This window comes from Eriocheir sinensis, chromosome 8 (assembly GCF_024679095.1).
Source record: "Eriocheir sinensis breed Jianghai 21 chromosome 8, ASM2467909v1, whole genome shotgun sequence".
NCBI lineage: Eukaryota > Metazoa > Arthropoda > Malacostraca > Decapoda > Varunidae > Eriocheir > Eriocheir sinensis.
Window position 1 is genome coordinate 14,861,388 of NC_066516.1, and position 14,955 is coordinate 14,876,342.

A 14,955-nucleotide genomic window follows, 5' to 3' on the forward strand; every position below is an offset into this window, starting at 1 on the left:
TGGCACAAGGGGCCCCTCCCGAGTCTCCCCGTCTGGCAACACTCGCCCAGCTGGTGAGGGGTCGGGGGCGGGGCCTGGCGGGCGGCGCCGCAACAGTTCAAGTTGCAACAATTTAGCAGCAGAATCTGGCGGCGCAGCTCATCAACCCTCAGCGGCGCGGGGCCAGGTCAGTCACCGTCAGTGTGCCGGCGGTACCCTTTATTTTACTGTTATTGAGGCGTTTTACGGTGTCATTTGAAGCGTGCAGGTTCTTGGAGGTAATAGTGGCTCGAAGAGAGCACAGAGGGAATGTTGATAGAATCTTAAGTGTAAATATATGCGTTGGTGTCAGGATAACATAACAACCCCTCGGCCCCAAGTCTGCGGGTTAAGATATCCGCCTAGTTTGGAGAAAGGGTCGCCCAACCATGTGTCAATGACGAGAATAATAAAACTGGATAGGGTGCAAAGCTCCCAACGCGGCGCCCCCAAGGCAACGAGGAGCTGGCCGTACAGGGGGCGAGGGGAGGGCGGGCACTCGATATGCTGACTCACTATGTTTTTGCCACTTGGCCTTACAGACTCACGCACAACTCTGCTTGGGGCGTTGATTAATTGGCTACGCCTCCCGAAGGTAAGATGTGTGCTTGAGTTGTGATGAGGCAGTGGGAGTCAAGTGTGTCAATTCAGGGGAAATATGATTGAGGCATTTAAAATCTTGAAAGGCTTTGACCATGTTGGGGGAGATGAAGATTACCTTAAGCTGGCTGCCCCTAGGCACTCCAATCTTTTGACCCGAGGTCATTCCCTCAAACTGGAAAAAGCAGGACATAGAACGCACAAAAGAAATATGTTCTCGAGAGTGGTGAATCGGTGGAGGAGGTTGTGAGTAGTGAAAGTGTTAATGCATTTAAAAACAAATATAACCGGCATGTTCATTGCCAGTTGAGAAGAGGCAACCCTTATGAGTGACACTAGCTCCCTTGCCTCTTATGCCATCACTAGGTAAGCAATTACTAGGTAAGGTGAGAAGTGGACTGATATCCCATAGGGTGGCAGCAGGGTGTGAATCTTTGTGTGTGTGTGTTGAGGGGGGAATGTTCATTGCCTCTACAACAGAGGGAACAACACTGAGGCAATATTTGCCCATGTGGGCTTGGATAGCCAGTAGGGTGTTTGATGTCTGGTGGTAGGAGGGGGAAGGGAGAGCGGCAGCAGGTGTTGACAGGGCCAGACTATCCTATACGCCAACTATGCCATGGCGTAGGGCCCCGGACATTGATAGGCCCAAAGACAGTATTAACCTCTTAGTGACAGGATGGGTCTTTCCAGCTGCCAGGTAAAGGATGGGTGTTTTTTTTCCAGCCTGTCTTTCATGGGTGATATTTGAACTTATGGTAGGGATTGATGGGTGAGCCTGCCTCTCTGGCTGACACTGAAACTCATCCCCTAAGCATATGATAATTTAAAGTATAATGTAAAATAAACTTCAATTATATTACTGTCATGTAATTGTATATATATTCGAGGGCTTATGAACTTATTGAACAAATAAGAGATGATGTATAATGATATGTCTGCAGAAAAGCTTAGGTGGGGAAGGCTTCAGTTAGATTAACTGACAGCGAGGATAGGGGATAGTGAGAGGGAAAACTTGTAGAAATGGTATATGCGTTACATGACATGATGTGATATCTTCATCTCTGATCCCACTGTTTCAGCACTTTTCCTAGGCATATGTATGAAAAAAATTGACCATATGCCACAACTTCTTTGAATTTTAGTCTGAATAGTTGCCTCAGAACACCTGAATAGTTGATCAATGTGAAGCAAGTGATATCTCAAGATCACCCCCCGTGTTGCTTACCTCATTTCAGCAGGGAGCGCCACAATAGTTTTTTTGTAAAATTTAATATAAAGTCACTGGTACCCCTGTAATCTTATCTGATTAATGTTATGAGCACCCCAAACATCTGTAGCACCAGACCCTCGCAGCTGGACAAAGAATGTCCGGGGCATAGAAAATCTGAATTACTTTGAAAGACTGAAATCACTGAATTAGTTTTCAATTTAAGCTTGTCTGCTCTGTTATGATATGTTAGAATAATGGCGGATCTTTCATAAGTGTGCAATTTTTCCAACAGACCTTTATGTTAGACTTTTCAATTCCTCTGCTAGAGGTCATCAATATGAAATAGCTCATGTTAGAAATCAATTGGAACTGAGGAAGAGGCATTACTCTTCCCAGATTCACTAGTTGCTTTCCATTGTCCGTCTTCATTCAAATCAGCACCTGCTAACCACCTTGGGGACAAACTCTTTGGGTATCATTGTTTGGACTTAAGCTTAGGTTTTATCAATATATTAAATTCTGTTATTATTTTACAATCTGGCGCCACTAAACACTCACCTGCGCCGCAACGGGCTGGTCCATACCATCAGGCCCCTCCAAAACAAGCCTACAGGCGCCGTTGGTGAAGATATAAAAAAAAATAAGTATTTAGTCAATATATATGATGTTGCACATGCTTTCTAAGCTGGCACATTAGCATTGTGTTGGCTTCCTTGTACCCTCACTGACTGTGTGGATTGAGGGGCCAGGAAGCCCACCAGGTAAGAATACCAGATAAGCAGTCCCCAACAACTTATTTGGTGATGGTGGTGGGTTCTGGCTCTCAGCACTCATGTCAAGCCACTCATGTTTGTATTACTTTGGGTTGTTTGCCAATATGTACTCACCATGACAATCATTACTTGCATCAGGAAAATAAATACTCAGGAAAATTGAGCCAGACTATGAAAATTGACTCTGCTTTGAAAATTGTGCCAGGGTATGAGAATTACATACCTTTTTGCCATTGTTTCATTGTTAATTTGTGTTTTAGCAATACTATATAATTTTCACACCCCATTTCAATTTCAAGATTAGGTAATAGTGTATTTCCTGTTATGAATGTTGTGCTGCACGCAAAATTGCTAACATACTCTCGAGAAAAACGTTCATGCTTGTAATTCAAAGAGAAGTTTTAAATCAGCAACTTCTTATTTATATAAAAGTATGTGAACTGTCTGGATCTGTGTTGAAAAAGCTGTTGATGAGGTGTAGTAATCAGTAAATTTATTGTAAAATTATTAGAGAGAGAGAGAGAGAGAGAGAGAGAGAGAGAGAGAGAGAGAGAGAGAGAGAGAGAGAGAGAGAGTATCTTGGTAAGTTTCTTGTCTTCTCTCTTGTCATCTTGTCCTTGTAAAGAATTACTCTCAATTGAATGCTCCTTAATATCAGTTGTCCCTCTTGAATCAGATTCTTAGCAAAGTCCAAAAACATGCGGTAGCACATCTTCAGGGACGGTCAAATAGTTCAACATTTGTTTCTGGAAAAAAAAAGTTTTGTAGGAAACTCTTTCTAGAACCTCAGATAATACAATATTCATGTATTTAGTTACAAAGTTTTGATACTTTATTTTATGCCCTTGAAACTTTTTTTGACGTGTTTTGTCACTGACTCGCACGGTAGATGACTAGTACAGAAACAACATTTTCTTGTGTATCTTCATATACAGAAAAATCTTCAGGGGCATAGAAAATTATTTTTATACTTTTCTTGAAGCTAATTAAGCCATGTAATGCACCTCCATTGGATCCCTGTTATACTCTGACCATTTTACAGTCATATTATACAAAGAGGATTTGGAGAGAATAAGGTCGGTATTACAAGACACTTTCGCTTCTCACATCATCTTTTTCTAACGGTCAAAGAGGGGGTCAGTTGGGTTCTCATGTGTGTTTCTTCAGGTTCAAAGTACAGAGGAAGTGTCAAACTACCACCAGGGTCCTAAAACTACTACTGGTAATGCCCACAACTCCTGCGAAAGCCTTGTCAAATAGGTGTTCTTGGGTGACGAAATGTCTTATAATACGACCCTAACAGTCTTGTGTTGAGAGTTGCCCACAATTGAACAAAGCCAGTGAAGTGCATGTAGGAAGATGTCATGTTGAGCTTAGAGCTTAAATAAGGTAATGAGGAACTTAGGACCAAGCTAAAGAATCTAGAGTTTCTAGGCTATAGGGTGCAGTTGGCCAAACCTAGATCACCCTAACAAAATATGAAAGATCAAGTTATACAGGAAATGAGTGAGCAATATGAAAGAGAATCGGAAAACAACAACAACCTGACATATAACCTGCCATAGCCATATCAAGTAAATGAAGGAAAGAAGGGATTGGGACATTGCAGTCTGTATCAACCGCTTGTAATGAGGAACTGCAGGTCATAGAGGAGGCAGTCACAGAAACCATAAGATTAGGAAAGTCAAGGGAAGGGGACAACCCCAGACCCTGACCACTACTGCTTAAGGTAACAAACACCAGGGCAAGCAGCATGTGCTAAAGCAGAAAAAAACACAAATCAAAAATGTTTTAAGCATTTCTCCAAAGCACCAGACATGACATCGAAAACATAGAGAAGCTGATGACTGCTGAGTCTACAGCTAAAAACCAAGAGTGAAGCTGGTGAACATGGCAGGTACATATACAGAATATTACCCAAAAGAAAAGGGTAAATTTTCAAATACGATATACAAATATATGTAAGAAAGCCTTCTATATACAGTACCCTTTCGAGTATCGCGCTATCCGAGTTTCGTGGTTAGTCCTAAATTCTTACCATCCCGACTTTCGCGCATTATCACCCCGAGTTTCGCGCTGCTTTGACACGTACGGGTCACGTCTACTTACCATCGGTGTCACGCACGCTACCTTTAAAGGTAGTATCACACAGGACGTTTTCCTCCTAACATTGTGGCTATGGCAAGAGAGAGAGAGAGAGAGAGAGAGAGAGAATGGGTCGTTTTGAAGCCGCAGTTGAAGGCGCTACCTTAATTACGATTGGCTGACAGTTATGAAAACACGTTTGTGATTCGCTGGGATTCCGATGACGTCATCGCAGACGCTCACCCAATCAGCGGCTTCACTGCCTTGAGGCGGTGTCACAGTGGCCGTTTTCGTCCAACCGTTGGGCCCGTACGCCCAACCGGGAGCGAGTTCACGGTTATCCGTAAGCTTGTGTCACACAGGGCTTTTTCCTTCCCACCGAGTTGGCGCCAGCTAGGGCAACCGGCAACTCCAACTTTTCCGGGTGTGCGTCACACACGGCCAAGGTCTGTAGCCTATCAACTTGGCGTCGTCTGCTAAGGTAAGGGCTGGCGCGGCTTGTGCTGCCATTACCCAAGTTATGGACTTGTTGCTGCAGTTAAAAGGAAGGAAGAAACAGTTTGGGTGTGGCATGCCTGTGTTTCCTCCATGCCAGTTCTCATTGTCACCACTGTGCATGCGTGGCCAACCCACCCATCTTGAATCAACCACATAAACACATGGATCTAATAACAACACACACACACACACACACACACACACCATTGCAGATGTTTCTGACAAACAGAAACGACTTCACCATTACTTGTGTGTGTTAGAACGTATTTGGTGAGTGGCTCACATGAACCAAACCTAGCTCTTGGCAAGAAGAGAGCAGTCATCTTTAAACTACTTTCTTCTTGCCATCGGGTATGTTTGGTTTATATGAACCACTCACCAAATAAGTTCTAACACACTCTAGGAAATGGCAAAGCCATTTTTGTTTGTGAGAAACATCTGCCATGGTTCATGATGAGTCTGGTGTGTGTGTGTGTGTGTGTGTTGTTACTCGATCCACGTGTTTATGTGGTCGGAGTCTAGATGGGTGGGTTGGCCGCTCATGCGCAGTGGTGACAATAAGAACTGGCACGGAAGAACCACAGACACGCCACACCCACAACAGCTTCTTCCTTCCATTTAATTGCAGCAACAAGTCCATAACTTGGGTAATGACAACACAAGCTGCAAGAGCCCTTACTTTAGCAGACCACACCATGTCGATACGGGGCAAGTGCTTTGTTTACGTTGTGGATGTGGAGATGGGCAACCGACCTTGGCCGTGTGTGACGCACACCCGGAAAAGTTGGATTTGGCGACTGCCCAAGCTGCCGCCAACGCGGTGGGAAGAAAAGGGCCCAGTATGCCATCAGGTTACGGACAACCGACAACTCGCTCCCGGATGGGCGCACGGGCGTTGCCAATAGCCACGACGGTTAGAGGAAAATGGCCAGTGTGACACTGCCTTAAGGCACTCAACGAGGTCAAAGTGTCATATTACTCCAATCGTCATGAAATTTTTATGGTTTGAGTGCAGTACTTTACTGATCATTCACCTACAATATCAAGATGATATCTTAAAAAAAAAAAAAACAATAACTTTTTTTGTAAATTTACTACCCATTTAAAATGGGGTGAGTTTCTGTGTTTTTAATCCGATTTTAGTTTTCTTTATATTCAATTAAAAAATGAACATTCCTCTACTTCTCCAAGTTAGGTAATCCATGGATTCGAAAAGTAATAGTACTTATTAATTTTTTATTAATGTACTCATTTTCCACTATTTTTAATGTTTACATCCTCCTTGTGACCAACCAATACAGTCTAGAAGGAAAATTTAACTACTAAATGTTGCTGTTTTACTACACTATCCAAAACTGCAAACAGATTTAAGATCGGTTAAAAACTTTCAGATCTCAGGAATTTTGAAGGAAGGCAATGCACGTTTGAGATACGGGCATTTAAAGTTTTCCTTACTTTGCCGCCCTTTAATCTTTTTGTGTGCAGTTTTTTTGGCCAACAAATCTCGCTCTTTCATAACTCATTGTATTCTACATTAGTATGTGGTACAATGTTTCATTCTGATGGCCACTGGTCCCCTTCTTTTGAAAAAAAATATTATCCACACATGGTGGGGGTGTCATGAGGAGCCACCTCACTCGTTGTTGCCAGCTTTTCAGTGTGCACCTGCCTCGTACTCTTCACCTGCTTCTCTCTTTCTCTTCTTGCTTTTACTCTTGCATACTGCATTTCTCTGCATTTCCTTGTCTTTATTCATCAGTGTATGTAGTGTGTGGGAAATCCGAGGTGGAGTAAGAGACTTGATGCCAGGTATCCAAAGTTGTGTTCCAACATGGTAGCTTGACAGGCAAACCGCGCTCTGAATAATCCACAGAACTTGTCCTTTGACACTTTCCTCCACACTTTTGAATGAAGCATTTCGTTGGGATTCTGTGTCCTTCCCTTCAGGCGCTTCTGTAAGAGGTCAGGATTTGCGAGGTCCCTGTAGACCATCTTGATGAGGTTTAGTGATTCCTGTGGTATCTTAGTGAGTTTACAGTACCAATGTATTGTAAAAAGTATGATTTGAGTTACGGGGCTTTAAAGTTACGTAAGTACATATTGATGTTCCTCGTCCATGAATGGCCACACTGTGCTGAATATTGTTAGAACCAGGTATTGTAATGTTGCTGTCTTGCTATTTAGGTGATCTTGAGTCATGAACATGGCACCTGAACCCACTTCATGTTGAAGTATTACTCACTCAAAGGTGAGGGTGTCAGGGAGCCACCGCCTCCCTCATTGTTGCCAGTTTTTGTTTGCATCACTTGGTGTTAGAAACTATCTGGCTGGTAGGATTTGCTTCCTTCCTTTTCTGTTTTAATCTTCTTTCTTGGTTATGATGATCTGTCAGAAGCTCTGTCTTTCCTTGTCTTGTATTTGTTTTCATATTTTTTGTTTTTATATTGTATGATGAGATGGGCTCTTCTCTCTTGAAACTGAAGTAGAAGGCTGTGGTAATGGTGGTGTTGATGCAGAAGCATCAGGAACAGCAGTCGTGGCAGCAGGGAGCGAGTGAGAGGTGGTGGCGAGTCAGGCCTCGCTGCTCCATGTGGAACACCTGTCTGTCTCTCTTCATTATCTACTCGACCATGGCGTGCCTTCTTCAAGCAGGCAATCCTCTTGACAATGGCAGCCTCTCTTCTTGGCATTTGAACTGGATGAAGCCAGCATCATCAGCAGTTTTGTCATAAGAGGCAAAAAAGGCAGTGTGGATATAGAGCGTACACACCTATGTCCATCCTCAGCGTGACAAGGACACGCACTGATGAATTCTGGTGAGAGCTACGGGACAGTATTGCCCCGCGCGCACAGGAGAAAGTATCAGACACCACCACAGAGAAAACTATTCGTGTCTAAATACTACAGTGTTTTTCCTACAAATTTTTTTCTAAAGGTATCTTCTGCCTCACGTGACCTTGACTGAGTGTGCGGGGTGATTTAAACAGTGATTTAACCCGTAAGCTGCGGGACTGAGATTCTGAGTGCGTCGCCTAGTGCGGCTATATCAGCGAGAGATTGACCTTCAATAAATGATATCTAAGTTACATAAACGTGTCATAAATATTACAATACACATATCTGTAGCTCGAAATGTGTTGTATCCTGCATATTTCTTAGATTTTTCTATCACAAAAATGTTTTTCTGGTAGTATCTGAAGCCGCGGCGGAAACTTTTTGGCGCCTGTTTGAAAAGCCCGCTTCCAGAAGGCTTACAGCAGCTTACCGCTCAGCCGCCCAGAAGGCGTACAGCAGTTTGCGGGTTAAATGCTCATTTAAACTCGGTCGGTAAAAATTCTTCCTGTAATGTTTTCTGTATGCCTTTAGGGTGATCATTGACGAAGTTTCTCATTTTTGATAATTTTTGCATTTTTCACCTTGGTCGGTCTCCTTAAGGCAGCGAGGCTGCTGACTGGGTGAGCGCTGGCAATGACGTTGTCGGACTCCCAGCGAATCACAAGCGTGTTTTTGAAGCTCAGCCAATCGTAAGGCTTCATCTGTGGCTTTAAAATGACCCGTTCTCTCTTCCTGTTTTCTTCCTTTTTCCAATGTACGTATTTTGAGATAACAAGGGAGTATAGGAGGAAAAAAAGTAAGCTCCAGGGGGCAGCATGAGCCAATTAAAATGGCACCACTATAAACAGTTGCCTGCGCCATAACAGGCTTGGACTGACCATCAGGCCTGGATGGATAGTCCACCGGTGCCACAGCCCACATGAAAAAAAAGAAGAAAAAAAAAATTCCATGGGTCGGAACAGATAAGCACTTTTTCAGTGTTTTCAATACCTCGAGTTTCGTGATCCTCGAGTTTAGCGCTATACCTTCGGAACGAAGCGAGCGCGAAACTTGAGAGGGTACTGTAGGGAAAAGTAATTATAAGCCATGATCATTTTCTTTTTTATGGGCAGGCTACTGTGAAGTGCAAAATATATTTACTAGGTACACCAGCCATATGCAGAGAACATAATTTACCTGATAACTATGCTACATATGAACACTAACAGCCTTGAAAAAGATGTTATTGATGTAAATCTGGAATGTTAGAAGAAAAATCTAGTCCGTAAAACCTATCTCCAGACTAGCTCGGGAGCTTCTATAAAGGCTTGTTCCACCCACCTATCATGTCAATTCATACATTCATACATAACTACTTCTCATGTATACTCGGTCTTTGAAACTAAAATTACATTAGTACAAAAATATAGCTTTGATTTTTTTTTCCACAGAGCTTTAGAAGTGACAGAAATGAAGGTGAACAAGAAACTGCTGCCTTTGAAGGCCCATTACTTTTGCTTCTTAGGATGTAAGTAATAAGTATTTTTTTACTTATAGTTGTATTTACCTAGTTGTGTTATGCAGAAAATCAACTCTGCTCATGGAGTTTTATCAGTCTTGATTAGTCAAATTTAGGTTTGAACTCATGTAAGGTTTTGGACTGGATGATCTCCTTGCTCAGGGTATTTCACAGTTTAGTAACCCCCCCTCCCCCTAATTCATTCTCTCTCTCTCTCTCTCACCCAAGCACTTGTAGTCTATAATTTCCTTCCATGTCCTTTTATTGCTCATGCACCCACCTCATACAAATAGCTTTTTTCTGTTATGCTGTATTTGCTGGCATTGAAGATGAACCCCAGTTTCAAGTGCTATATTTTGAAAAAAAAGAAAAAAAGAAAAAAAAGATGACCTTCAGCAATTTTAAGGATAGGTTGTGTGTGTTTCATGACATGTGTACCATATACAACTGGATCAGCACCACATTGCGATATATATACCATACAATACACACATATACCATACCATAATAACAGCACCATATGGAAGGTGACTTGGAAGCTCTGAATGTTTGTTTACCATTGGTGAGGTCTTTGTTTTGACTGGTAGCACCAGCTGATGACCAAAGCCAGGACATGTAGAGAGTGTGGTTAAATCCCCTGCCATCATTAGAATATACCGAATGTGTTACTGGTTTTACTACAACATTTTTATTACCTCATGAACATGACAAACTACATACATATGGCAATAAAATGATACCCTGTAGTCAGCAACTCCCACACCATCACCAACACTAAAAATATAACACTGGCTCTTGAGAGTTTTCTGCAAAGGTGTATAGGGTCTGTCAGACTGTCACAGCCTTTTAACATCTATTTGATCTGTACACTTCCTATAAAGGCCTTGGTTATGCCTACAGGTAATGCAGTATTTGGCATCTAAGATACATGCTTATTTTTTTGTTTTATTTTGAGAAAAAAAATGTATCTGCAATGCTGGCAAATACAGTAATTGTGTAGTACCATCATTACCCTGAACATTGCATTATATCACTTCTCTTTTTGCTTTTCCCCCAATGATGGCAGTGCCTACTTTTTCAGTCTTTCTTTGAACAGTAAATCTCTTATATTGGGGACCATCTTTGTTGGTGCTCCTGTGTCTTCTTCCTTGTTCACTTTTGTGTTTTGCTCATTCCTGTCTTGCCACCTATATACATATCTGCTTCATGCTCTGCACTGTAACAGAGGCAGTGCAGACAAATTCTTCTTGCTCAGTTTCCTCAGCCCTTAATGCTATGTCCATTGAAGGTCTATGATTTAGTACCATATTTTTTGTTGTTGTCTAATGTTGTGATAAAATTATATAATGCACTCTGCTCCTGTGCTGCAGGTGTTTCTCCAATCCTGCCGTTCGTAGTTGTGGTGGGGCAGCATCTTGGCATCCCTGTCTCCGTCATGGGTATTGTCATGGCAGTGTACTACGTCATGGTGGTGTTGATGAAGCCTGTAGTGGCTGCCCTTGCTGACACATACCCCTCCTACAGGCGTCTCATCTTCCTCGCTAACCTTGGAGTCATGGTGATCAGTTTCAGCTCCATTTACTTTGTGCCCCCATTGAAGGGTCTCCCGAGGGTGCAGGGCCGCCTTGTGCAGCCACAAAACATGAGTGGACCCTCTCCTGCCACTGCCCTGGTGCCTTTGATGGAGGAGGACAGTCTGCTTGGTGATGGTAGTGGTGCAGGGCCATCCTTGCTTCTGGCAGCTCCTGATAATGGTGAGTATGTGAAAATTACTGTCGTCTGACCATGCAATAGCTTCATAATTGCCAGCCAGTACCCTCCCTGAATGAACATTGAGCTCGCAAGTGATGGATCTTTGAGTACGGCTGAAACCTCAAAACCACACACAACCGCCGACTAACACCTGGTACACATTCACTGCTGGGTAAAGAGGGGGTACAGGTTAAATGAGACAGCCCATCCATCTCCACTTCGCCCGGGAATAGACTGCATTGGCTATTAGTTTGCAATGGGGATGCATTACCCTTTGTTACCAACTTTTTACAGTTTTTGTTTCACCTACCACAGTACTGTGTATGTAAAGCACTTATTTTAAGACCAGAAGTAGAAATAGCCACACCTTCAGCAATAATACCCATCTAACATCAATTTAAATTATACTAGAGATGCTAGAAGGCATACTACACCCATGAACAAAATATTCAGGAAACAAACTCTCAAATATTGCTTTTACTCAGTATGGGGCTATTCATGGGGTAGATACAGGCCCGCATACATTTGGCACTCAGTAGTCGTAATATACCATAAATAGACACAAACCATAAAATCTACAAGCAATGGGTAAAATATATTTTTTCTTGGCCAGTAGGCACCGTGTATGAACGTTTTATTTGGCTATAAACAATAGCCTGTATTCTGGAATCCCAAAATGCGTAGAAAAAATCCCGAGTTCACTTAAAAAAGTACCTATTTAACAGTTCTGTGGGTGGCAGAGTGTAGTGCTGCGTGCATAGCCAATACTGTCTCTTGACCCTGGGACCTCTTGGTTGTGAGCCAAACCACTGCACTATATATGTGGGTGTGGGTGTAGGTGTGGGCGTGCATGTGCGTGCGTGTGTGTGTGCCTGTACATCTTGTCTTATGGTGTTACAATCCTCTCTATTGTTTGGAACTCAAACTGTGGCTGAGTGGTTAGTGTGCGGGCCCCGCATTCACTGCGTGCTGGACGACGCGGGTTTGAATCCGTATGCTACCACCTGGGATTTTTCAGTCACCATCGAGTGGCTTAAGACTACCCACATGCTGTCCTGCAGACCACCCATCAACCTGGACTCTAGAACAAACCATCCAAGTGAATCAAGAATGAGTTCTGGGGGGCAGCATGAGCCAAGAATAAATGGCGCCACTATAAAAATTGCCTGCACCATGATGGGCTTGGGCCAACCACCAGGCCCCTGAAGAAAGCCTAGTGCTATAGGTGAACACGTAAAAAAAAAAAAAAAAAAAAAAAAAAACCCTACAAGATTGCTCTTGCCAGTGGGTCATGGATCATTCAAGGAGTCAGTGACATTTTGGTCTTTGGTCCATACCTTTTCATCTTTGATCCAATAGATAATTGCATTATTTGTTGATATATGTGGGGAGGCAGTGGCTGAGTGGTCAGCGTCCTCGGGTGGTGTCTTGCCCACTGCGACAAATAAGCTAGAAATTTTTCAGCCAAATCTGGCGAGCACGAGCTTTTGCTGGCACGGGATGGCTTGCTCATGAGCTTTTGCTCCTGGGTTTAGCTCACTGTTTGGACGGGGAGCAGCTTGGCGAGCCACGAGCAGGCAGTCAAATGAGCTCTTTGGTGCACTGATATGTGAATAATATATATTGCCTAGTGTATTGGATCCGTATACCCATAATATTAGAGAACTTATTCACATACTCGTTTTATGTTTGATGGTATTGTGAAAAGTAGTGTTGGTTCTTATTTTGATTTCTGGATTCCTAACCAAGACCAAGACCGCCCAGCTGAAATAAATACTCGCCATGGCCACCTTCGCTCATTGGTCCTCCGGTATTGTGCACTCTTTAATGTCTTCCTTCTTCATTCTGTAGTAGTTGTAGAAAGAAGTCTCATCCTCCAGCCTCATCTCCTTCACGAGATTGTTGTACACACCATGGGTCTCCCTTCTCTTCAGCCATGACCGAACCCAGACTCGTCTTTTCTTCTACGCTCGTTGAATAACGGCAAGTAATGGCGTCACAGCTGCACACTTAGCCGTAATGTGAAGTGTAGATGTAGTAGGCGTCATGGCTGAGGCTCTGTTTACAATGTTGCTCGTCGCTCGCCGCTCATCGCTCGTCGGTGTGAGGACACCAGTGACTTGCTTGCGAGCAAAAGCTGCCAGCAAGAGCTCGTGCTCGCCAGATTTGGGTCCAGTGTGATGCTTCTGAAGACCACCAATCAACCCGGAGTCTAGATTCTCTCAAAGAAGATAAAAAATGAGCTCCAGGGGACAGCATGAGCCAAGCAAGAGGGTGCCATTGTAAACACTTGCCTGTGCCATAATAGGCTGGGGCCGACCACCGGGTCCCACCAAGAAAGCCTATTGGCGCCAGTGGTGGGCATCGCTAACCGAAAAGTTAGTTTCGCTAACTGGTAATCCACTAACTAAGAAGTTAGCTTTGCTTATGCTAAACTGCTAAAATTATAAAGAAATTAATGGAAACTAATGTTAACTGCTAACTTTTTCATATGGATTTAGCTTCAGTTTAGTATTTTGGCTCTAAAACCCTTAAAAACAGACCTAGTGTCCTGAAATTTCAATATGTTGTAGCTTAAACAAAAAAGTTTTCCTAATAATTGTCCAATTACCCTACTTTAAGGCGTAATTTACCCAAAAGTGGAAGCCTTGGAATTATTGCGCCATGTGGCTCAACTGGTGCTATATCTGCCCACAATGGACAAGAACAAAACTGTTAGCGGAGAAGGAACTACATTTAGTGGAAGCTAATTGGTCTGCTAACAGTTTCCAAAGTTAGCGAGAACGCTATTCAGATGATGAAAAAGTTAGCTTCGCTAATTAGCGGTTAGCAGCGTAGCGAAACCGGGCCCACCACCGATTGGCACCATAGGCCAAAACAAGAAAAGCAAAAAGTTGCCCCATAAGTTTTCACTTCCTCCTACATCCCTCAATTGCTTTCATGGTGAAGGGTTTAGCATTAGCATGCCAAGCTTTGAATTCATGGGCCTTGGTTTGAATCTCAGCTCAGGCACTCGGCTCACAGCTCACCCAGCTGTTCATTCTCCCCTTATAAATAGGTAGCCTACTGGGGAAGGTAAACTGTGGTAACCTGTATGTTGTATTGGCTGTGTCCTGGGGTGGTGGGCTATTTCCTGCCCCAAGCTCAAGGGTCAGTGAGAGGAAGATTAGACTACAGCGCATGCCTGACTTGGTCTCTACAGAGCACATAATGTCTAGCTCCTTTCCCTTTAAGAAATTACTGATTTCTAGCCTTGCTGAGGTTTTGCCATTTACATTCACATATGATGCTTTCAATCCTTTTACACTGTTGTCTGTCGTGTGTATGTGTTTGTATTAGTGTTCATATCTGTGTGTAAGAGAGAAGGTTGGAATGAAGGCTTTTTTTGCCTTGTTTACTTTTGATTTTTGCTTGCCAAAGTACATATTTTAGCCACTAAAATTTGAAGTGACAGCTTTTGTTCCTCAGCTCTGCCCAGAGAAAGACTTCTGTCATCCACAGCCTGGTAGGAAGCAAGAGGCCATTCATTTATCAAGTCTTTAATGATATCCATCTAGCTTTATACTAAACATACTAGAGTGGGGTATGCTAGGATAAATGTAATTGGTTTTAGAACTTCATATACGTAATAGCCTTCATTCATTTCCTCGTGCATTGAAGTACATCTATATATTATGGGCAAT

At 43.0% G+C, this 14,955-nt stretch overlaps 1 protein-coding gene across 7 annotated transcripts in view; it reads left to right on the plus strand.

The window, feature by feature from the left end:
• The window catches only part of LOC126995595 (major facilitator superfamily domain-containing protein 6-like), a 47,741-nt gene continuing 32,786 nt past the window's right edge, over positions 1-14,955 (plus strand). For 2 of the 7 annotated variants that reach the window (XR_007750447.1, XM_050855287.1), the window contains exons 1-4: positions 3-166; positions 561-613; positions 9,453-9,529; positions 10,891-11,274. Coding sequence is in view for 6 of the 7 variants with exons in the window: in XM_050855287.1 (XP_050711244.1) it covers positions 9,472-9,529; positions 10,891-11,274 (442 nt within the window). In the remaining variant the exon portion in view is untranslated. The other 5 variants (XM_050855282.1, XM_050855284.1, XM_050855283.1 and 2 more) reach the window with 5 other exon arrangements.